General features: G+C 42.2%; 1 protein-coding gene across 3 annotated transcripts in view; it reads right to left on the bottom strand.

The window, feature by feature from the left end:
• The window catches only part of trpm3 (transient receptor potential cation channel, subfamily M, member 3), a gene marked incomplete at both ends in the record, with an annotated part of 489,702 nt that overhangs the window by 230,094 nt on the left and 235,006 nt on the right, over positions 1-24,602 (bottom strand). For all 3 annotated transcript variants that reach the window (XM_080739677.1, XM_080739678.1, XM_080739679.1), the window contains 2 exons: positions 2,812-3,013; positions 17,526-17,605. In XM_080739677.1, coding sequence (XP_080595803.1) covers positions 2,812-3,013; positions 17,526-17,605 — 282 coding nt within the window. The remainder of the gene's footprint in view (positions 1-2,811; positions 3,014-17,525; positions 17,606-24,602) is intronic.

The following is a 24,602-nucleotide window of genomic DNA, read 5'->3' as shown; positions in this document are numbered from 1 at the left end:
GTTTTTAACTTAAGAAATCGAAGTATATCGAAATGAAAACAGCTAAAATCGAATCGTATCGTTTGATTTTGTATCGTATCGGCAGTGCAAAGAATCGATTGTATCGATACTACCTACTTGTGCATTGTATTTAGCATTTTTAAGAAGAAAAAATGAAAAAGATACGATTCAATCGAATCGTATCGTATCGCCACAATATCGTCCATGTATCGTATCGTCAACGCATTGCGTCACATTGTGAGCTGGTTCTGTAGATCGACTATTTTCAAGACTGAAGGGAGAAAAAGGGATGTTCATTTAGCTCCAAAAAGAGACAATATTGAACCTTTTTTGGTCCAATTAATTAACAACTTTTTTTATTGTGCGCTGTGGACCAACTAATTAGTTCCAGTAGGATGTCAGTTTCTAAAATGTACTCGTCTGGACACCACATGCTAATTACTGTTCTCAGCATGTCACAAAAACTAACAAATTATACGGAAGCCAAAGCTTTGTTTTATGTAGTTCTGGCAAACACCCAACACGACAAAAGATGTTGATTTAACATCTAATTGTCACCACAGGAGTTTTGTGACATCAAAGACCAAACAACAACGTGCAGAAATGGGCACACAAACGTATTAAACACACACACGTGTATAATTTTAACGGTTTCCCTCTATAGCAGCAGCAGTGTCAGTGTGGTGGTGTTTCTGCCGGTAATCACCTCCACACTACTCCAGTGTGTTTCTATAGGTAACACCACCACACGACTGGTTCGCTTTGTTACTGCATGTAAAAACACAGGGCAAAGTTCTACACTATGCCTTAAAGCAGTGTTTCTCAAACTTTCACATTTCAAGGTATCCCCAAATGGAACCAAATGAACCCGTCAGGGTTCATTTGGTTCCATTTGTACACTGTCAGAGTTACAACTATTTGTTGTTAAATGTATTGGAGTGAACGTCATATGTAAGTATCCAAATACTACTAAGTCAGGAACCTCTTATCTCCATATAGGCCTACTAACTTTTAGTGTTCACACACACACATTCATACACCGATGGCGGAGGAAACCATGCAAGGCACCAGCCCGCTCATCGGGAGCAATTAAAGGCTCAGGGCCCTATTATGATCCAGGTCTTATGCCTTATGCCTTAACTTCTTTGCCTTTTTTTACTATTTTGTTTTTGTTTTTTAAATATTTCAAATAGCTGATCTGCAAGTTCACAACGTGCAGATGTAGATCAGCATTTGAAGTATTTAAAAATGTTTTTCAAAATAGTGGAAAAAAAGGTAAAGAAGTTAAGGCATAAGGCATAAGACCTGGATCATAATAGGGCCCTCAGAGTCTTGCTCAAGGACACTTCGACGCCAACTCTGGGGGAGCCCGGGATCGAACTGGCAACCTTCCGGTTGCCAAGAGTCCACTCTCTACCCCTGAGCAACTGCTGCCCCATTGTACAACTGCTTACATTGTACAATACGTGTTTATGTACAAAAGCGCTCAGAGTCTTAACCTGACCCAGAACGGCTCCGGATCCGGATCAATAACAACAGAGGCTGTTCTTTAACAACCACAGTCATATCCTAGTCAGTTGCCATGGCGACGGGCAGTCTTGGAGTACAGCCATTACCATAGTAATAATGATCCTAGATGTCTTTGTTTAGAGTAGCGTGCAGTGAAGTGATAGATGTGGACCCATGCTGGCATAGTATTAGTGCCTGATCATCTAGCACAGGCAGTGGTGTGGAAAAGTATTACATTTTGCTGAGTAAAAAATATCAATACTGCAATGTAGAAATGCTCTGTTAGAAGCGAAAGTCCGGTAATCGAAATGTACTTGAGTAAAAGTACAAGTACAAATGTATTGGTATCAAAATATACTTAAAGTACCAAAAGAATACTCATTATCTTTTAACAATGTATCAATTATGTATAAAATGTATTAAAATCTTTTACAAATAGCGGATCTAAAACCTCACAACACATTGCATCGCAAGGCTTTGTGAGCTTGTAGATCATCTATTTTCAAATAGCCATAGTCATAATAATCGAAATCTGCAAAGTAACTGGTAAACTAGTTTTCAAGTTTTCAAATAATTGTAAAAAGTACAATATATTATTGCTTCTGAGATGTAGCCAAAGTATTGGCCTCAAAATGTACTTAAATGAGTTGTTAGTTCACCCCCAAAATGACATTTCTTTCTATTGATTAGTCATGCCATGGAGACTTGAGTTCAATAATATTTTGTTGTATTTGTCGCATTCCTAAGACAAAAATGTGATTGTAGTAAATGTATCCCCCATTGATTCTGGATGGGGACCCAAATGCATGGCACAAGCTCAGTCAGAATCAATGGGGATAAAATGTAGTTGACCCTTGACACTAAATTTACCCCCATTGATTCTGACCCAAATGCATTTGGGTCCCCATCCAGGGCCGTATTTGGGTCCCCATCCAGAATCAATGGGGCTACATTTGTTATAATCCAATCTTTGTCTTAGGAATGCGACAAATACAAAAAAGATATTATTGAACTCAAGTCTCCATGGCACGAGTAATCAACAGAAAAAAAGTCATTTTGGGTGTTAACTATACTCCTTTAAAGTACCAAAAGTAAAGTACTCATTATGCAGAATGTCCCATTTTGAGTTTTCAAATGTATAAAATATTTCAAAAATAGCAGATCTACAATGCGCATTGTGAGCTGAAAGTAATGGAAATAATAAGTACAAACACACCCCAAAAAAAACTGTACTAAAGAACTTGAGTAAATGTACTCAGTTCGACAGTTCCTTTCCCACCACTGTGGTGCAGTGCTATTCACCATGGCTTTGTTGGAGTGACCTCCGCCCTGGAACTCGATGGTGCCGAAGGCGTCGGTGGGGCTGAGCTGCGTGTGCTTGCACACCGACCACTTCTCCTCCTGGCTCTTGGTGGCGGCCAGCCTCTCCGCCTTGTCGTTCTGGCTGGACGCCATGCCGGGCGGCAGGCCCACATGCTGACCTATGAGGCGGCCGCAGCAGCACCTGGGGAGTAGAGAGACAGACAGACAAGTGTTGATTTTTATTATTTTCAAAATTTTTATCCCACGATTTTTGTAACCCATTGTTTTCACCCGGTGTCAATTGTCTAATGTAATCCTGGGCGCTACACTCCCTCTGCCAACCTGGGGAGACAACGGACTGACCTAATGCTTCTTATCACCTGGCAGGGGGGAGTTTCCCTGCTTGGACGTAGCGTTTGGAAGGAACACGTTATTCCAACCAGTTCCTTTCCCCTCCATCAGCCGCCCCGGCTGACTAGTGGGAGGCAGTATATATATATATATATATATATATATATATATATTTTGTGAGGGTACCTACCCTAGGAGACACGGAGAGAACATGCAAACTCCGCACAGAAAGGCCCTTTTGCCAACCCCACCTAGGGTATGGGCACTGATGACGCGGAGGAGAGAACACGCCACCCAGCGCCCACAGCATCCCTGGCGGGAATCGAACCCACGACTTTCTAGCTGTGAGCCGACTCTAGCTAGAGCCTTTTCCACCGGCAAAGAACCGGTTCCAGAACCAGTGCCGGTTCAACTTTCTTGGGAACCTTGGTTCGTTCGTGCGAACCGACTTGCGTTTCCACCAGATTGAATCAGAGCCAAGGATTTGGCTCTGAAACCTCAAAAAACAAGGATTTTGTGGTTCCGGTTCCGAACCAACTTTTACGGTTCGGAACCAACTCCGGTTCTCGTGGAAAAGCACACCTCTGGTTCATCCCATAGGCGGGAGAAAGAACCGGAACCGGTTCTTTGCTGGTGGAAAAGGGCCTGCTGTGAGCTGACAGCAGTACCAACTCATCATAACTTAGCTTTTATTAGTTTTTTATGTAGTTTTCGTCAGTGAAAAAAAAGGTACGTAGTTGACGAACATTTTCCATCATAGAGTTAGTCAACGAAATCAACACTGCACATGAGGTTCAATGTACAGTATTTAATATTTTTAGTATGTATAGGGGGGTCTGTCTGTTAGGAATCCTCTCTAGGCCTGCCTCAACCGTACACTCCCCCTGCATTCCTAGGAATCAGTAATCAGCCTATCACCTACTCCTCACCTGTTTTATTCACCTGCAGTTTGTTACTCTAACTAGTTGTGGGGTATTTATATTCAGTCAGTTGCAACGTTACCATTTGTCAGTTTGTAATCGTAACCTCTGCCTTCATCTGTTAAAATCAGCCCGAGCGACTTTCCCGGTCTATTCCTGGACTGAGACCTTGCCTGCCTGTTTTCGGATTTATCCCTTTATCTTGCCCCTGCCTGCCTTGTTTGCTAGTTTTTTTTGATACACCTCTGGTATAGATTTTTGTTCTCTTTTTGCTGGATTCTAAGTAAAGACTCATTCTGCCTTCTGCCTGATATATTCAGCATGAATCCTTCTGAATAAATTCTGACACTGTCAGTTGGTACCACAGACCTCCAGTTTTGACAACTGCACCCTCAATGGAAATGTATTCTCCCGGGGTGTTTTTTTTTGTATTTTTTTCTATATTATGTTTTTTGACAGTGTATAGCGTATATGTACAGTATGCTGTTGTGTAGCGTATCCACAAGACGTGGTGCAGGTGGCAGCCTGGGGGCAGAGAGCGAGAGAGAGAGAGAGGTGTGACCAGGGGCGTCACAAGGGGTAGGAAAGTGTTACCAGGGCCCAAGGTGGAGGGGCCCTAGTAACTTTAACTATTGAAAAATAGCAGATATACAAGCTCACAGCGCGGCACCGAGTGCCGCGCTGCGAGCTTGTGGATCTACTATTTTTTGAAAAGTTGTGAAAATGTGTGCAAATCTTTGAATTATGTATTTTTTAAGCGAACATTTGTAACTCAAGTTTTTGCTCCCTGGAACTAAATATTTTGAGATGGGGGTCCATGGCCAAATTCATATCATGTTTTTGGGGGGGGTCCTTGACATGAAAAAGTTTGAGCATCACTGACATACATAGAAACACAAGTTTCTTGCACACATTTTCACAATTTTTCAAAAATAGCAGATCTACAAGCTCGCAGCGCGGCACTCGGTGCCGCGCCGTGAGCTTGTATATCTGCTATTTTTCAATAGTTAACATTCATGGGGGGCCCGCAGTGAATCCTTGTACCCAGGGCCCAGAATTTGGTGTGACGCGCCTGGAGAGAGGTGCGACTGCTGTCACAGTCAGATAAGTCTGGCTACAATGTGTGTCAGCTTGACATCCAGCTCTCATCTTGGCCATGGAAGAGAGGAGAAGAGGAATACAAAGACTGCATACCTCCCTCTGTCTCTGTCTCTCTCTGTCTCTGTGCCACTGAGGAACCTTCCCCAGGCATGTGTAGGTTGAGTTAAAAGGTAGAGAACAGTCACAGAGGTCTGTGGCAAATTTTAGATTTAGATCTTTATAATGTAACATCATCATTTTGATCACAAAGACCCAATTACTGAATTATTTGCAGGAAGAAATACATTTACAAAACTATCAACCACAAGCCAGCATGGTGATGACCCCTGCACACTCACTGTAGGCTGTACACATCTGGGGGAGGTTCGCCAAAAAAATAGTCAGTCTATGAGCTCACGTGTAGCAAGATCAGCTACGTACTTTTGGTAAAGAGATTTGGTGTGGACAGAAAAAAAGCGCAAATACCGTTGTAACAGCCGTCAGTTTTTACTAAGAATAGAGGGTTTAAATGGTTAAAGAATCAACTGTCTCTCTGTGATGATAACCCCCCCCCTTTCTCTCTCCCCTTCAACTGAGAAAGGAACAAAGCAACAGAGCTGAGACTGTAAAGCAGTGTGACATTGCAAAAAAAATGTCACAATGACTGTACATTGCAATCAAAACAGTAGCTAATATCAATGGACTTAAACCTACTGTACGAGTGGCAGCCATAGTGCCGTTACAACGAGACTACTGTATGTTATAGTTTGTGAAAGTGAACTGAATGTGTGATAGGTCCCGGACCCACTGTCGAAGACCCCTGCTTGACACTGTGACTATGAATAAAAGAAGAGTTACTAGGGCCCAAGGTTGGTTGCCGCGCTGCGAGCTTGTAGATCTGCTATTTTCAAAAAGTCGTGAAAATATGTGCAAATCTTTGAATAGGCCTATATGTATTTGTAACTCAAGTTTTGCTTCTGTGGGGTCCCTGGAACTAAATATTTTGAGATGGGGGTCCGTGGCCAAATACATATCATTTTGGGGGTCCTTCACATGAAAAAGTTTGAGCACCACTGACGTAGAAACATAGGTTTTTCTAAAAACCTTAGAAGGATTTGAAATATTCGAAGACTTTTGAATTTCCAAGGTTTGTTTAAGTAGACCTCACAAGCAAGGAAATTATAATAATAGTCCAACATTTTTGAGCCAGATGCTAATTGGGATGTCCAAATACGTTCCTTTTAATTGCATAAAAATGAAAGGCCCTTCTTGCCTAGTCTTTCAGGTCACTCACAGCTATGCATGCTGTGGATGTTTAGGGTCACGGTACAGTACTAGTCTGGGATCACTTCACTTTTCGAGGTTTGATCCGGTCGGGAGAGGAACCCACTTTACGTCATGCTGTAGTACTCAAAGGACTACAATTTGCCGGAACTATCAAACCGGATTCAGTTTTAACCCCAAATAATTCCCCTGCGTTCAAGGACATACTTTTAGGGCCTACCTAATAAACTCCTTGATGCGGAGTAGTTTTGCTTTTGAAAAATGTGTATATTATGCATCTTTTATTCCAACTCGTAGCGACTGGCAAGACTACACTAAGCTACTGGAGCATTTTAATAGGGATTGGGGAAACAAACGGAGGGAACCAAAACAAAGATTCTTCTGCTTGTGGTTTCCGTCTAGACCGGATCAAACCGCCCATTGTTAACGATCACCAGGCTTTCCCCCAGAATGCCTGGTAGGCGAGGTTAGTACAGTAACAGTACAGCTTTGTGTATGTTAATCTAGGCTAGTAGCCTAGTTCCAGACCCTGAATCGCTAGCCACACCCCTTTAATTTTTTTGTTTCGGCGATTCAGGTCTAGAATCGCTCTCAATGAGGAGGCCTGCCTCGTTTGAAAATCCAAACGGGCGAATCAGCGTCGTGAATCAGCGTCTTGTGATCAGCGTGGGTGGGGGTTTCCCAGAACTCATGTGTGTTTCCAAGTACACCAGCGCCGCCGCCGTACCGTACCGCACATCGTGTCGTGGTAAAATGCGGTAAAATGCGATCGTATCGATCTCGCTATGAAACACCAGTAGCAGGCATGTTATGTTGTGTTTGATTACTAGTTCGTAGTGCTCCTATTCTGACTGTTTCTTTGGTTAGCAAGTAGCACTAGCAAGCAACAGGTTAGCCACTAGCCAGCCAGGCACACATAACAACACTATGTCATGTGTTGGTCGGTGAACCAATCGCTGAACAGTGCCTCATTTTGGCAACGCCCATCCCTGCAAACGCCGTGGGCGGAACTGACTTCAGACTGAATAATGAAGTGAAACGAAATGTCAATTCAGGCTGAGTGTCAGGCTACTAGGCTAGGGCAATCATGTCTACAATTAAAAGGATCCCCTGGCAAATATGCCTTAATACATTATAATTGTCCTCTATAACTACAATGTAAAATTAAAAACACCTTAAATATTTTATTTCTTCTAGAAATAGCTAATCTTTCACTCAACAGGGAAATACCTGTCGCAAGTTGATGATGTCATAAATGTCATGATAGATCACACATGACATTTATGACATCATCAACTTGCGACAGGCATTCCCCCTGTTGAGTGAAAGATTAGCTATTTCTAGAAGAAATACAATAGGTGTTTTTAATTTTACATTGTAGTTATAGAGGACAATTAGAATGTATTAAGGCATATTTGTCATATTAGCCAGGGATCCCTAATGTACAGTATATTTGCGGTACCAGCTTGTTAATCTGTTTTAAAATGTTTGAAAATGGACAAACATGTTTCAACATGTATGAAAATTATGACTAAAAATAATTGTCAATTATCTCAAATATAATTGTGATTAAACGATTATGTAATAATTGTTGATCGATAGGCCTAATAGTAGGCCTTGTTTTGGTGGACACTTCTCTGTTTACTTCTTGCTGCCGACAGAGAATGTTGAAAATGTGTGAAGCTGAATCCCAGTCTAACCCCTCCGGCTTTGGGCGAAATAAGTCTGTGTTGTTGTTTTTTGGCCAATCTTAACAGCACAAATATTGTTGGCTAGAGTTCATTGATTTTAACCCATTTAGTCCTAAGAATTATTGAATGCTTTAACCAGTGAAAAATAGCAGATATACAAGCTCACAGCGCGGCACCGAGTGCCGCGCTGCGAGCTTGTAGATCTGCTATTTTTGAAAAATCATGAATATATCTACTTAAACGCGAACATTTGTAACTAAATATTTACTTCTGGGTGGTCCCTGGAACAACCTATTTTGAGATGGGGGGGTCCGCGGCCAAATACCTGTCATTTTGGGGGTCCTTGACATGAAAAGGTTTGAGAACAGCATGATTTAGAGGAAGGATTTAGAAGTCGGGTCAAAGATTGGGTCAAAGACATTCAAAGACTTGCACACATTTTCAAGTTTTTTTCAAAAATAGCAGATCTACAAGCTCGCAGCGCGGCACTCGGTGCCGCGCTGTGAGCTTGTATATCTGCTATATTTCAATAGTTAAAGCATAAAATAATGGTTAAAGTGGTTCAAATCTAATGCGACGTGGGCGCGTTCCAGGTATTTGAGAGTTAGGATGTCAGGGTTTTCTTCCAACACAATTTTCCAATAGTTTCTTTTACAGCAAATTCGTGCCAAATTGAATTTGAGGCTTTCCTTAAGCAAACAAAAAAGGATAATAATTTGCTTTGGTTTTTGTTCCCTTTGTTGTCAATTAGGGTGCCGAGGGTGAAAATCCAGTCTGTTGTACACCGTAAATTGGATTTTAAAAAATATGTATCTTTGTGATGTGTGAGACAGTTTTCTGTTTGTAATGATAATGTGGTTAAACAGACAATTTGCCATTTTGCTCGGGACATTATTTTTCTGTGATTGATGATAATAAAGAGGATTCTCACCAGGTTGCTGTTAGCACAGATGCCACGGCAGTAATTGGGGTGAAACCTTTTGTGGAGCGGCGTTATCAGTTCTTGGTTCAAAATATTGAAGTCTGTGAATGTTTATCATTTCAAGAAAGTTTATTGTAACTTAGATGTACGAGGAACTGTGAGGATATTCCACTCTGTAACTCCATAACACACAAATAAAATAAAAAATAATAAAAACACAACATAAAACAGTAAGAATAGCCCTGAAACAACAATTAAAAACTATTGGTCAAGACCCTGAACGACTCAACTCAACTAACTGGGGAGCCTTTTCCACCAAAAGAACCTTAGTTCAAGAACCAACTTAGTTCAACTTTCTTGGAACCTTGGTTCGTTCTTGTGAACCGGCCGCGAACCGGCTTGCGTTTCCATCAGATTGAACCAGAGGAACCAAGCATTTTGTGGTTCCCGTTTCGAACCAACTTTTACGGTTTGGAACCAACTCGGTTCTCGGTGGAAAAGCTCTCCTCTGGTTCATCCCATAGGCGGGAGAAAGAATCCGAACCGGTCGAAATGCGCCCTGGGTGAGGACCTATACGCTGAGAATCACACGCGTGGCTTCTTCGCCACATTCTGTTGGGGAATCCCTCTTCGGATGAAGGCTGGGTGGAATTCCACTCTGGGGTGACATGCAAGGTAGAGATGACAAGCCTTACATTCATTGTGGGGAATGTGGAGAAGGCTTTCCCCCCCCATCACTCTCTTGACAGACTGGGCCACCACCTCTTTCTCACAGAGTCATCCTGTCATTTGTACCGGTGTGGATTATGATGTGACTTAAGGGACCCCCAAGTGGTCCTAGATGTCAGCAGCTCCATGCCATTTGTGCCTCTCTCTCTCTGTCTCTGTGTCTCTCTCTCTCTCTCTCTCTCTCTCTCTCTCTCTCTCTCTCTCTCTCTCTCTCTCTCTCTCTCTGATGAGCTGATTTAATCCTGGAGAAACCCCCCGTCTTTCCCTTTTCTTTCTCCCTGCGGCTACCAGCTACCTCCTCCTTCCAGTTATGCTAATTCTGTTTACCCAAATAAACAATATTTCCTGTGGGGTGCTGTTTTGTGTGTGCTCTGTGCGTGCGTGCCTCGAGCATACTTGTGAGGAACAAATGTCCCCACATGTATAGTACAATGTGAAAAACAGACCAGATTGTGTGGACCAAATGTTCTGATATTCGCTGTTTGTTTTGTGGTTTAAATGATTTATAGGCTTACAAGTAGAAAAAGATTCAGGTTGGAGTTTAGGTTTAGGTTTAGGCTTAGATGTTTAGATTTTAGGTTTAGGGGCTAAACTGAGTCGTTCCTATTTTATACTTGGTCGCGCAGCGACATCGCACACCAACAAAAAGCTGTGTGAGCTTTTAAATCGTCTATTTTGAGCTATTTTCAATTTCATGTCCTCGCAAGTGTAGCAAATCAAACAAACATGCGTGAATGTGCTTGTGCATGCGTGTGCATGTTCCCATGTGCACATCTGTACAGATACGAGTCTGCAGCTGGAATTAGACGTTGGTCATGTGACCTGTCACCTCCAGCTACTACATCAGTAGTACACATCCGTGTGACAATTTACCCATTAAAGGAGTAGTTCACCCCCAAAATGACTTTTTTTCTATTGATTACTCATGCCATGGAGAGTAGAGTTCAATAATATGTTTTGGTTTTTGTCACATTCCTAAGACAAAAATTTGATTCAAGTAAATTTACCCCCATTGATTCCAGATGGGGACCCGTTTCGAAACGGGTCCCCATCCGGAACGAATGGGGGTAAATTTATTGTTATCACATTTTTGTCTTAGGAATGCGACAAAAAACTAAAAATATTATTGAACTCTACTCTCCATGGCATGAGTAATCAATAGAAAAAAAGTAATTTTGGGGGTGAACTACTCCTTTAACTCATTGAGTGCCAGCGCCCTCTAGGGGCCATAGAATGCCAGCGCATCTCTCATAGGCAAGCGCTTTAGCTTCCAGGACCTCACCTTCCAGGACCTCACGTGTGCACGTTCATGCACGTCATGGAAATGTCCCGGATGATAATGCTAACAGAATGGCTATTCCCATTTTGTCATCTAAAAGATAATTTTTGGGCGATTTCGCCGTAAATAAACCTCGCTCCGCTTCCCTAAAGACACAATCCAGAGATATAAGCCTTCAAAGATGTGGTCTTTCATTGGATTAGGCGGAGATTGGCGATTGCGTTCGCAAATGACGGCCGGCCGGGAGGTTGCTAGCTTTCGGCTAGTAGCTAGAAAAATCAGGCCAGGCTTCAGAAGGCCTCTTATCATTTTATTCATTTAATTAAAAAAAGCCGGACTACTTCGGGATCGGCACACTCGTGTACTCATCGGAAGCGGCGCCGAACATCGGGTGAATATTGGGGAGCTCAAAAATGTATTTTAAACCATTTTTAATGGAATATATCGTCGGACAGAGTAGAATGGCTAGCTGGCTAGCGGCTAGCGAGCCAGGACCACCCACGACTCTACAAGCAGCTCGGGGTAAGTGAATTAATAAAAAAAAAATTGTATTGGATTGAAATAAAGCCGAACTAGTTCGGGATCGGCACAGAATGAGTTAAGACCTGAGGCCGATTTTTCAAATGAATTCCTTCGTTTGCACACTTTGCAAAAAAAAAAATATATATATATTCAAAAAGCGTGTGCATCTGCTATGTTTTGAACCGCAGAAACGCACAAAAAGTCTAAAAGAACACAGATGCTTTCGCGGCTTTAAGGATGCATTAAAACAAACAGTCTGTCAGTGTCAGTGTGGATGTGTTGATCATTCACAGAACATCTGTGGAAGGAGGTATTATAAGTACTAGGAAACACCCATGAACACTTTAAATAACTTCCTCTGTGCTCTACATAACACCTAAAACAACATTACAAAGAAAAGAAATCAAGAAAAGTAGTCGCGTCGTGCTACAGATGCCTGTAGTTGTGATTGTCTTGAAGTCATGGGTTTTGACCCAATTCTTTTGCCAGCCCGCCTGCAACTCCATGTTGAGCATAGACGAGCATTCGTGATCGGGAACACAAAGGCACGTTCTCAACATAGAGAGGCATGTTCAAGTTCACGTTGAGCCGTCTGCTCCAGTCTAAAGTCAGGCAGAACTAAAACAAAAATACATGGATTTAACGATGTTGTTGTTGAGGACATGATTCCTACATGAGTTTTCATCAGAGTGAGCTACGATAGATGAAAGTTTAGAGTTGTCGTCCTGTGCTGCAGCAACATGAAAAAAAGTATGTATTATTCTGAACCAAAATAAATACATAAATACATTTAAAAAATCACAATATTTTCCCAAGCTGTATCACGATATACGATTTTATCACAATTCTTTTTCACATTGTTTTTTATGGTTATTTTTCAAGTTACTTGACAAAAACTAGACTCTCTGGGGTTCTTTTGGGAGGTCTAAATTGAACTTTACAAGTATGTAACTCTGTATACAAATGAAACCAAATGGACCCTTACGGGTCCATTTGGTTCCATTTGTATAATGTCAGAGTTAAGTGGACACCTTAACATTTTAAAGTTTGAGAAGGACTGATTTAGACCAAAATGCAGGTTTAAATTGAATTCTGCAATGAATCTCTGTATTAACGATTAAACAGGATTTTTTTACAAGGCTCCCCCAATTGTATCACAATATATACGATACCTCTAAAAAGGAATATCGTGGAGACATTGTATCGTCTCAACGATAATTATCACCATATTGCCCACCCTTAGTAACAAGTTACTTTTACCAGGCATAAACTAGTAACGCAACCAAGCTACTTTTTGAGATCAGTAGCTATGCATCAAGCCACTATCTTTAAAGTAACTTTCCCAACACTGAACACTTTGAGGAGAGGTTTGTCGAGTGGGCCAAGAAAGAACAGACAATCTTCTCCCACTGATTGGTCACATCGACCTCGCACTCCCAGTACCGAAGAATTTCCGAAGAAGGGAGCATCGTGATGTGATATGTCACATCCTCTGCTCAAAGCTGCGGAACCACTGCATTGGCACAATCAATTCTCCTATACAGTGATGGAAAAAGTACTCACTTTCTATGTTTTAATTTTTTATTTTATTTTTTTCACTTAACCACTTCAGCCCTATACATTTCGGCCATTTGAAAAAAAGCACATCAACAAGCTCACAATGCATCGCGACGCATTGTGAGCTTGTAGATCTGCTATTTTCAAAAGAATTGTATACATATCGTCATTGTCGGCAGGAAACCTTGTATCTCCAAGTTTCAAATTTGTAGTAGTAGTAAAGCCTTGCTTCATCATACAAGGCCGTTGCACAAAAGTAGTGAAAACAGCAGATCTACAAGCACACAACGCCTCGCGCCGCGAGGCGTAGATCGTCTGTTTTCACTAGTTTAAATCGTTTTTAAAATGATAAATGCAAAACGAACGGTTTTGGACATACAAGGTTTCCACCCGACATCGACGATATACATGTCATACATTTGAAAACTTGAGAAATGCAACATTTTGCACAATGAGTACTTTCTACAATTGGTACTTTAGGCACATTTTGATACCAATACCTTTGAACTTTGACTCAAGTACACTTTGAATTCCAGACTTTTACTCACGTAGCATTTCTACAATGCAGTATTGACACTTTTACTTGAGTTAAAAATAAAAAGAGTACTCCTTCCACCACCGTGTGTCAGCATCCTCTGCTCGTATACCGTAGCTGGCATAATCAATAATGCTCCTACAGTGTGCTCAGTGACACTGCTTTTCGCAGGTGATCCATTATCCTACAGTGCGTGTGTGTGTGTGTGTGTGTGTGATGCATGAGGCTAGCGGAACGGTATCGACAAGCTGCCTCGCCGCCTCCTCAGGTCTGCATGCGCTCGGCTCGGCTCATTTTCACTTATCATACAGCGAGGTGGAAACCATGTATTTATATCGTTGCTGTTAACTCATTGAATGCCCTTTTCAAGATGGCCGCCAAGTACCAGGATGCCACTATCTTAAATTTCTAGTGCACGGATCAATTTTTAGTGCACGGATTGTGCACGCCCATGCACCATATATGCACCATATGTGTAGTACTTTTTAACAGCTTTCAAACAAAAAAATCCGCTTGGAAATCCGTTCAGGCATTCATGAGATAGAAGCCTTCAAAGTCAGACAAAACAAACACTGCCACCTTCCTAAATTTCGAGTGCACTGATCAATTTTTAGTGCACGGATCGTGCACGCCCATGCCTAGATCATGCACCATATGTGTAGTACTTTTTAACAGCTTTCAAACAAAAAAATCCGCTTGGAAATCCTTTCAGGCATTCATGAGATACAAGCCTTCAAAGTCAGACAAAACAGCCATTTTTGACATTTTGAAAGATGTGTTTGTTATGGGGCTAAACATGCAATTTCGCAATTGCGATCATGACTAATACATTTGAGGCATTTTTAGAATTTTTTTTATAAAAAAATCTTTTGAAAAAAAAAAAAAAAAAAGTTTTTTTTTTTTTTTTTTTCAAAATGGCTTCCAACTCGGGAAACTCGGGCTGTGGCAGCCTGGGACTACTGTAATAACTCGTGAAACTCGTGCCTTGGCAGTCAATGAGTTAAAATATCTCCGTATTTTTCCTTTTTTGTAAATTAACGACCCTACTCGATCATACAACAACGTCACATAAAGCATCAAAAGCAGCAGATCTGCATGCTCAAAACGTGACGTGAAAGCGACGCGTTTTGAGCTTGTAGATCTGCTACCTTTGCTATTTTTGAATTTGCACCCTGAAAAGTAACAGTTTGTGAGGTTTCCACCCAACATAGACGATGTCCAAAACCTCCAATGCTTAAAACACCCACACACTTGCTTTCAAACATTTTCAATAATTAGCAAAAATAAAATTGCAGATCTCTACGCTTACAAGGTGCCATGTCACATCGCAACGCGTTGCTGCGGGAACTTGCAGCGCAGCTATTTGTGTAACTGTGGCGTGACACTCTTACTTATGTCCAACAAAGTCAGGAATTAGTAACGTTGTTTCCTGTTGAGATTGGCACATTTCACCCAGGTTTTTTCACCTCAATCACTTTGTCTGCTGACCTCACTCGAAAGCAACAAAATAAACAGAAAATAAACAAAAAATTCAATAAAACAATTCACAGAAGGCAAGAAGTGATCACCCCATGCACTATATTGGAGGCGTTTTTTGAGAGTGAAAAAATAAGAGGACACGTGTGATCTGCAGCTTGCCCCAGGAAATGTGCCAAGCTCAATAGGGAACAACGTTAGGGCATTCACCAAATATTTGAATATTCGAATATCAAAGTCACTATTCAACGTTGTTCACCAAAGTCGAATATTAGCTTTTTTTTTTTTTTTTTTTTTTTCTCTTTAAAAAATATATAGTTTATAAAACTTGGCTAAATAGGAAGTCATAAGAATTAGTTGTCAATGCCCCTGGTGGATGAATTCGTTAATGCTCTATACTAGGGGTTCTCAAACCTTTTTAGGCCGCGACCCCCAAAATAAACATATTTGAACTGGGGACCCCCACTCTGACAAGCACTTGGAATTGTAGGTATCATATTTAATGTGACTCGGTTCCACAGATAAATATTGTGAAAATAGCAGATCTACATGCTCACAACGCCTCGCAACGCGAGGCGTTGTGAGCATGCTATTTTCACAATGTTCGCCTCTTGCTTACTTAATATTTGACAGTTTGGCCAGTCCAGTCGAATATTTGACTATTCCAATACTTTGAGGTAGAATAATTAGAATACTAAAAATCACTATTCGTGAATGCCCTACGTACGAGGGGGGAAAAAAGTTGAATTACGGAGATACACGGTTTCCGCCCCGACAGGGACAACGATTATATCCCAGATGTGACTTCTACACAGCACTGCTGCACAGTATATGTTGACTTAATGAGGTGGCATAACGTGTCAACCTGTCCTGGACTTTAACAGCCAGTATAAGCCAGGTCTCTTGGACAGCTCTGCTACAGGGCTCCATGCAAGGATAATGATTTGTTTGGGATTCATCCGGTTACAGTAGCTCTCTTCCCTTAATCCCTTCTCCCCTCTCCCTCTCGCTAACTCATTTTAAACCCATTTAGGCCTGCGATTATTGAATGCTTTAACTATAGAAAAATAGCAGATATACAAGCTCACAGCGCGGCACCGAGTGCCGCGCTGCGAGCTTGTAGATCTGCTATTTTTGAAAAAGTCGTGAAAATGTGTGCAAATCTTTGACTTGTATGTATTTTTAAAGCGAACATTTGTACTCAAATTTTGCTTCTGGGTGAACCTGGAACTAAATATTTTGAGATGGGGGTCCGTGGCCAAATACATCATTGTGTGGGTCCTTGACATGAAATTTTTTGAGAACCACTGACATAGTAGTCTCTCAAGAACAGACTAACTGAGCTCCAGTTAAGTGAAAAGGACCTTTTCTTTGACGATGGCCAGCCAGATTGCTGACATAGAAACATAGGTTTTTCAAAAAACCTTAGAAGGATTCAAAAGACACTTATAGAATCGGGTCAAAATTTAAATTTTCAAGATTTTTCTAAAAATATCAGATCTACAAGCTCGCAGCACCGCGCTGTGAGCTTGTATATCTGCTATTTTTCAATAGTTAAAGCAATAAAATATTAATACACAATAATGTGTACCCATTCTGAATGGGTTAACAGACTGTTAGAAACCCACACAGCCCCATAGTGTAAATACTGTTTACATCGTTGCTGTCGGGGCGCCGATGGGCGCGTTTTGACCTTGTAGATCTGATACTTTTGCTGTTTTTATTTTTTATTTTAATCCTGAAAAGTATAACCATTTTGGAACATACAGTATGAGGTTTCCAGTCGACACAGACAATGGGCCCTACCGTATTTCCACCCATCCCTGAAAGGATTTTGCCTTATAAAAATATTTTAAACTACTTCAAATAGCTGATCTACATAGACACATTGTGAGCTAGTAGATCTATGTGAGCTAGTAGATCTATTTGAACTATTTTATAATGTTTTTTTTTTTTTTTTTTAATAATAAAACATGGCAAAAAAAGTTTAGGGATTGCTTTGAGACCCTTTAAGCAGCCCCTCAAAGACCCCAGCCCAAATATTAATGCGACTAATATAGAGTCGCGATCATTTCAACCACTTTAACCATATTTTATACTTTGGCTATTTGTTTCTATGGAGTTCTAAACAAAAGGACCATCTTTGGTAATTTAACAAAGATTGTTCTTGGCACTTATTTGAACTTGGGAAAGCCATCCCTAGAAAAGACATTCTAAAAAGGGGGGGGGGGGGGGGGGGATATACAGTACAAGCTCGATCACAGCGGGTCAATTCGTTGCCGCTACGAGCATGTATTTCAGCAATTTTTTGGGGGGGAAACGTGTTCGAATATTTGACATTTAAACACAACTCTCATGTGTTACTCACCTATGGGGGTCTTTGGTGCTCACTATGATATGGACACATTCTCTCTTGCTGAACGCCCTCTCTATCCACGACTTCTGTGCCTGCGGGGAGAAGAGGAGAGGAGAGGGTGAGAGTCAGTCAGATGTCAGGGCACGGCGAGACTAGAAACATGGCAAAAAATGCCTGAGCCTGGCTTGAGGAGTAATAGACCAGCACAGGGGCGTCACAAGGGGGGGGAGTGGGACTGAGTTACTAGGGCCCAAGGTGGAGGGGGGCCTTAATTATGTTATGCTTTAACTATTGAAAATAGCAGATATACAAGCTCACAGCGCGGCTCCGAGTGCCGCACTGCGAGCTTGTAGATCCGCTATTTTATACTACTTTTGAAAAGTAGTGAAAATGTGTGCAAATCTTTGAATATGTTTTTTTTTTTAAGCGAACATTTGCAACTCAAATTTTGCTTCTGTGTGATGGGGTCTGTGGCCAAATACATATAATTTTGGGGGTCCTTCACATGAAAAAGTTTGAGCACCACTGACATAGGTTTTTTCAAAAAACCTTAGAAGGATTTGAAATATTCAAAGACTTGCACAAATGTTCACGATTTTTCAAAAATAGCAGATCAACAAGCTTGTATATATCTGCTATTGTTCAATAGTTAAAGCACAACATAACGCGTAATAATGCGTTCCCAGTCTAAATGGGTTAAACCCCCTCCTCCCCCTATAAAGAACATTCATGGTGGGGGCCTGCAGTGAATCCTCGTACCCAGGGCCCAGGGTTGGGTGCGCCACCCCTGGACCCACACGGTAATGTGCTGTCTGAAACAGCTCTTCCAGGAGGCTGTGTGCGGAGCGAGGAAGACAGGAGGTTGAGAGGAGCGTGCTCTCCTCACCCTTCAGGCATTGACAAGGTGGTTCTCAGGTGTCATGCAGCTCGCAGCTATTTATCCCATTTAGGCCTGAACACAATATGACGCAATATTTTATGCTTTAAATATAAAAAAAAAATAGCAGATATACAAGCTCACAGCGCGGCACCGAGTGCCGCGCTGCGAGCTTGTAGATCTGCTATTTTTTGAAAAATCGTGAAAATTTCAATTTTGACCCGATTCTATAAGTGTCTTTTGAATCCTTCTAAGATTTTTTTGAAAACCCCAATGTTTCTATGTCAGCAATCTGGCCAGCCATCGTCAAAGAAAAGGTCCTTTTCACTTCACTGGAGCTCAGTTAGTCTGTTCTCGAGAGACTACTATGTCAGTGGTTCTCATAATTTTTCATGTGAAGGACCCCCAAAATGATATTTATTTGGCCACGGACCCCCATTTCAAAATATCTAGTTCCAGGGACCACCCAGAAGCAAAATTTGAGTTACAAACATTCGCTTTGAAAATACATATGTATTCAAAGATTTGCACACATTTTCACGACTTTTTCAAAAATAGCAGATCTACAAGCTCGCAGCGCGGCACCGAGTGCCGCGCTGTGAGCTTGTATATCTGCTATTTTTCACTGGTTAAAGCAGTCAATAATTCTAGGCCTAAAATGGGTTATTTTCTCTTCCTTTCCTCCAGGGATTCAGTTAGGTTTTGTAATCTCGCTCGCTGCCTGCTGCTGCTCCTTCTCACCTGACAGCCAGGAGTTGTTGTAGTCATGTAATGATTAGTTGAGGGGAGGGGGTGTGGGAGCAAACGTGATGCCTATAAGTCTTTTTTTGTTTTATTTACCCAGAGTTGTACCACACGTAAACATTCGCACGCACACACACACACAAAAAGTCACACTTTAATTAGTCAAACCTAACGCTGCACATTCTATGCTGCCCGGCGGATCTCGCCAGGTCCTCCGGCGTCTCGAAATGACTCGGAGGGGGACATAACTCCTGCTGCTGTCCGCTTTGAGTAAATGAGGAAGTGATCCACGGTGGAAAACGAGTGATAAATCATATGATTATAATGGATAAGCCTAAACAAACCAGTTCACATGATGTAAAATAAGATATCTGAACGGCTACATATATTTTATACAATTAAAATGTCATGAACCAGCACATTTATAGGGGGGGCTTGCCAGGCTTATTTTTCTTCCGATCGCCAAAATAAGCCTGGGTTTCCGAGGCTACACTTTAACCAGTAAGACTCCCTAATCGGGAGATAAGCGACCGTAGGTCTCGCTAGAAGAGGGCCATGTGAGAAATGAGGGGTGGGGTCTCCGCGTTGCCTTGGCGGACGAATAGGTACCGGCCCCGGCTCTCCCGGACGCTCCTAGGCCGAGTTAGGGCATTTTATGTGAGCTGCAGTGGAGGGGGTCCTCCACTGGGGGCGCCACCACTTTTGCATCCGTTCTGGAGTAGCAGGAGTGGGTGGTCCCCGGGAATTCCCCGTGAGCAGCCCCGTGGGGGTGGTCATTTGGTCATTTTTGCACATTTGGTATTTTTTTTACACCTGGGGGTCCCCCAGGGACCTGGGGGTCCCCCTGGAACTCCGGGGGTCCTTGGAGGTTGTAGTTTGGCAGGTAAGGAGTGTGTGTGCAAAATCTGGCATGGATCGGGGCAACGGTTGCGGAGATATGAGCAGGGCAAAAGTGTGACGTCTGACGTGTGACGGACGGACTGACTGACTGACTGACGCACGGACACCTGGTGGAGCTTTCTGTAGTAAGTGCGACCTACGGTCGCAATCAATCGTAGAAATTGTCTCGCTCTGTATTTTGACCACTTTCTTGCCGTTTTCTATGATGCGCAATTAGTTTACATTGTTTGACAACTAAACTGTGTTGAAGTTGTTTGTTTAAGTCAGGGGTGCCCAAAAGGTAAATTGTGATCTACCAGACAGTAGATCGCAAAGGCTGTGCAGGTGAGGTAGACCACATAACATGTCCCTAAAAATATATAGGCTATAATTAAATATAATGGTGACTTGATTGATTCCCATCAAGAAGGGTCTGTCAGCTCCCTTCATGGCTTCTTAAGTCAGAAAACCCCCTAATGGCAATGCAATGCTTTGTTCAAGAGTCAGTAGCATTACAAAGAACCCTAAAACCTACCACTTCTATACAGAATGGGATGAAGACTTTTTTTCCTCCAGTATGTCCCATTTTCCCCCCAGCTATTTCAAGTGTGTTTGTATTATAAGTAACACCAGTGCCACTATTCTAAAGCCACCTCAGGTAAAAAAAAAATTGGATGGGTAGATCATGGTGAGCTGGTCATTCTAAAAGTAGCTCTCAAGTCAAAAAAGTGTGGGCAGCCCTGGTTTAAGTTATCAATTATATCCATATCTCTGTGTTTGGAGTTACCTGTCTGCTTCCTGGAATGGAAAAAGCTGGGGCTGAGTGGGCGGAGCCACGGCAAGGACCATACCAAGAGACTTGGTTGAAAGGAGGGGAGGGGGGTATTGGGTTTTCTTTGGTTGATATTTTGTTGGCAATGCATGCTGACCTCCCCTGTGTGTATGTATTGGTTTGGTCCACCTCTGTATCAGTCTCCCTCATGTCATTCTTCTTTGGTTTTGGGAAATTAAACATACACTTTTTTTTTTTAAACCTGTGTTGCTGTATGCTTTCACAATTTCCTCTCTCTCTCTCTCTCTCTCTCTCTCTCTCTCTCTCTCTCTCTCTCTCTCTCTCTCTCTCTCTCTCTCTCTCTCTCACACACACACGCACACGCACACGCACACACACGCGCACGTTAAATATCTCTGCTGTCGGGCCGAAACATCCTAACTCCAAAATGTTCATTTTCGGGAAAATGAGCTCAAGTAGAGTTAGGAGGTTTTCTCCAAAGCACTTTTTACTGCTTTCCATTGGTTCAATATTATTTTAACCAACACTCAGATGTAAAGGGTGTTCAATAGCCCTGATTTATGTAAAAAAAAATCAAAAACCTCAAAAATGGAGTTAGGAGGTTTTGACCAGACCAGTGACGAATATAAAAAAATATATATTTAATTGTTTTTGTGTGTAAAGTGTGTACCAGTATACATACACTTGCACATGTGTGTGTTTGTGCATGCTGTTTGTATTCCTGCATACCTGGAATGGCTCTAAATAATGACAGACTTCCTTATCTTGTGGTGATATTGCAGCCAGTGGAATGAGGCATGTATGCTGCTTAAGCCTAATTTACATAATTAATAACCTACTGTAAACTGGCATCATTGAGTATCCACTGTTGTGCTGACTCACATACTGTCTGACTGGAGACAATTATTCCACCACATACAGTATATAGCCTATAGGAGCAGGGTTCCCCGATTAGTTTTCCCCAAGGACCGAATCATGTCTAGGGTACCAAGCCGAGGGCCACAACATTGCAGGGGGCAACGGTGGCGTTCTCACTACTCCAGTGACAGTTCAGATATCCTCGTTGTCGGGTGAAAATCTTGTATGTCCAAAACCGTTCATTTTGCATTTATCATTTTCAAAATGATTTAAACTAGTAGTGAAAACAGCCAATCTACAAGCACACAACGCCGGTGCGAGGCGTTGTGTGCTTGTAGATCTGCTGTTTTCACTACTTTTGTGAGACGGCCTTGAATGATGAAGCAGGGCTTTACTTTGCGAAAGAACGTACACATTTGGAGATACGAGGTTTCCACCCGACAACGACGATATACTAGTGTTGTTGCTGCTCTTATACCACCATTATTACTGGGGTTGGTGGGGGCCTGACGGTAGCCCCGCCGCGGGCCGCAAATGGCCCGCGGGCCACCTATTGGGGAACCCTGAGTATCTCTGTCGGTTGGAAACCAAAACGGCTACTTTTCAGATTCAAATTCAAAAACAGCAAAATCAGCAGACCTACAATATCGAAACACAAGCTGTGTTTCGAGCTTGCGGGTCTGCTACTTTTGATGCTTTTGTATGCACAAAAAGTCAAAATATGGACATAAGAGGTTTCTGTCCGACAGAAACGATAGAGTTTGTGGAGAGCCGCTGCCTGAAGGTGTTTGGCCATGCTGTGCCGCAGTGGTTATTACTTTTTGTGTGTTGTGACCTGCCAGTCACACGGCTGCTCCAGTCACTGTCTGTCAGTAATAAATCAATTTGCCGAGGCCATCAGGTCATTCAAAAACTCCCGTATCCGCCTGTATCCGTAAGCACAAAAATATACATAAAAAATTTCCTAGAACCGGCACTGTGTGTAGCAGAGGCAGATGGAGAGAGAGATTTGTCTTTTTTCGACAAATGTCCATACAGTACAACATCCATTACAACTTTTGCAAGTTCCTCTGGGTAAGCAAGCGCTCCATCAAAATATAATTTTACGAAGTGCCCCAGATCGCCACAACTCCACCAGCATGTGCATTCTAATGTGGCCGTTAAAGGCATTTAAACCATAGGCTACCCAGAGAGCAACAAGGAAAAGCATTAAAGTATGGTGAATGATTGTCAAAACAACAGCCAATTTTGTACATTTTTTCGCCCTGCTTCATCATACAAGGCCGTCGCACAAACGTAGTGAAAACAGCAGATCTACAACGCCTCGCACTGCGAGGCGTTGTGTGCTTGTAGATTGGCTGTTTTCACCGGTTTAAATCATTTTTAAAATGATAAATACAAAACAAACGGTTTTGGATCCGACAAGGTTTCCACCCGACAACAACGAAATCATGATCTGAAATGTCAAATCTTTGAGTAGCAGCAGCGCTATAGTGAGAGATCTCTCTCTATAGCGCGCAATGAGGGCCTCTCCAACTATTTTTCCCGGGCTGAATCAGGGGCCCAGCATGTCCCTGCTTTTTAGACACAATAAACCCGGCAATATGCACCGGCAGCACCGCAATCCTTCATGTCTTCTTTTCCTTCTTTTCATTGCCATTTCCTGAAAAGTAACACTTTTGGACATACTGTACAAGGTTTCTGCCCGACAGACAGCGGCGATAATGTTGCACACATCACAAGGGCTGATTTACTGCGGGGAAGTCTTTCTGCGAGCTCATCTGGCCTGAAGGCTGGCATCCTCCAGGCTGGAGGAGATTATCAGCGATAGCTGGAGGCAGATCGAGCCCCCACGGACAGAACACTAATAAATGGATCTAACTGGAGAGGAATGATTATGAACATTGTTGCCGTCGGGCACAAACCTCTTATCTCCATGTTTTAAATTTGTGTGTACTTTTTTCGTAAACGGACGTCCCTACTTGATTATCGTCGTTGTCGGGTGGAAAACTCGTATCTCCAAGTTTCAAATTTGTATGTTCTTTCGCAAAGTAAAGCCCTGCTTCATCATACAAGGCTGTTGCACAAAAGTAGAGAAAACAGCAGATCTACAAGTACACAACGCCTCGCGGTGCGAGGCGTTGTGTGCTTGTAGATCGGCTGTTTTCACTAGTTTAAATCATTTTTAAAATGATAAATGCAAAACGAACGGTTTTGGACATACAAGGTTTTCACCCGACAACAACGTTATACTGCAGCGTCACACAAAAGCATCAAAAGCAGCAGTTCCACATGCTAGGAACACGGTGCGAAGAGACACTTTTCGAGCTTGTTGATCTGCTACTTTTGCTGCTTTTGTATTTTGAATCCTGAAAAGTAGAAGTTTTGATATATGAGGTTTCCACCTGACAGGGACTATGTGGGAAAATCTCGCTATTTCTACGGCCCGTTATTTCGACTACGGGCGTCGGCAGGTTAGCTACTCACCCGTGTCACGGTTACTGAGGTTAGGGTTAGTATTTGGGTTAGGTTTAGGCATAGAGGTTAACATTCACCAGCGTAGAACAAATGTTAGGTCAAAATATCGACACGGTCCCAACTATGTGAAATACTGAGAGCTCAGCTCTGCCAAACCTGTATTGCATTACAGTTATATTGGGGTTTTCAACCACTTTCAGACATTTACCAAAAAAAAAAAATTAAAATTGCCAACAGCCGAATCTGTCGTGAGAGATTAAGTGCTTAATAACTCCTTTTGCACTTTGCTACTTTCAATTTCACAGAGCAGGAAGCAGGGGTGTTTTGCTCAACGTGAGCGACGATTAGCATCTTTCCGTTCCTATTCTGTTGTGTTTTTTTTCTGAAAGCACAGCCGCAAACCTGATGTGATCAGATTTTGATGTTCATAATACTTGTGAATTTGACCTTTCCTTGTTGC

The sequence above is a fragment of the Nannobrachium achirus genome (genome assembly GCF_963921795.1).
Source record: "Nannobrachium achirus genome assembly, chromosome: 12".
Taxonomy (NCBI): Eukaryota; Metazoa; Chordata; class Actinopteri; order Myctophiformes; family Myctophidae; genus Nannobrachium; species Nannobrachium achirus.
The sequence above is the reverse complement of the archived record's forward strand: the minus strand, read 5'-3'. Positions and strand labels throughout refer to the sequence as shown.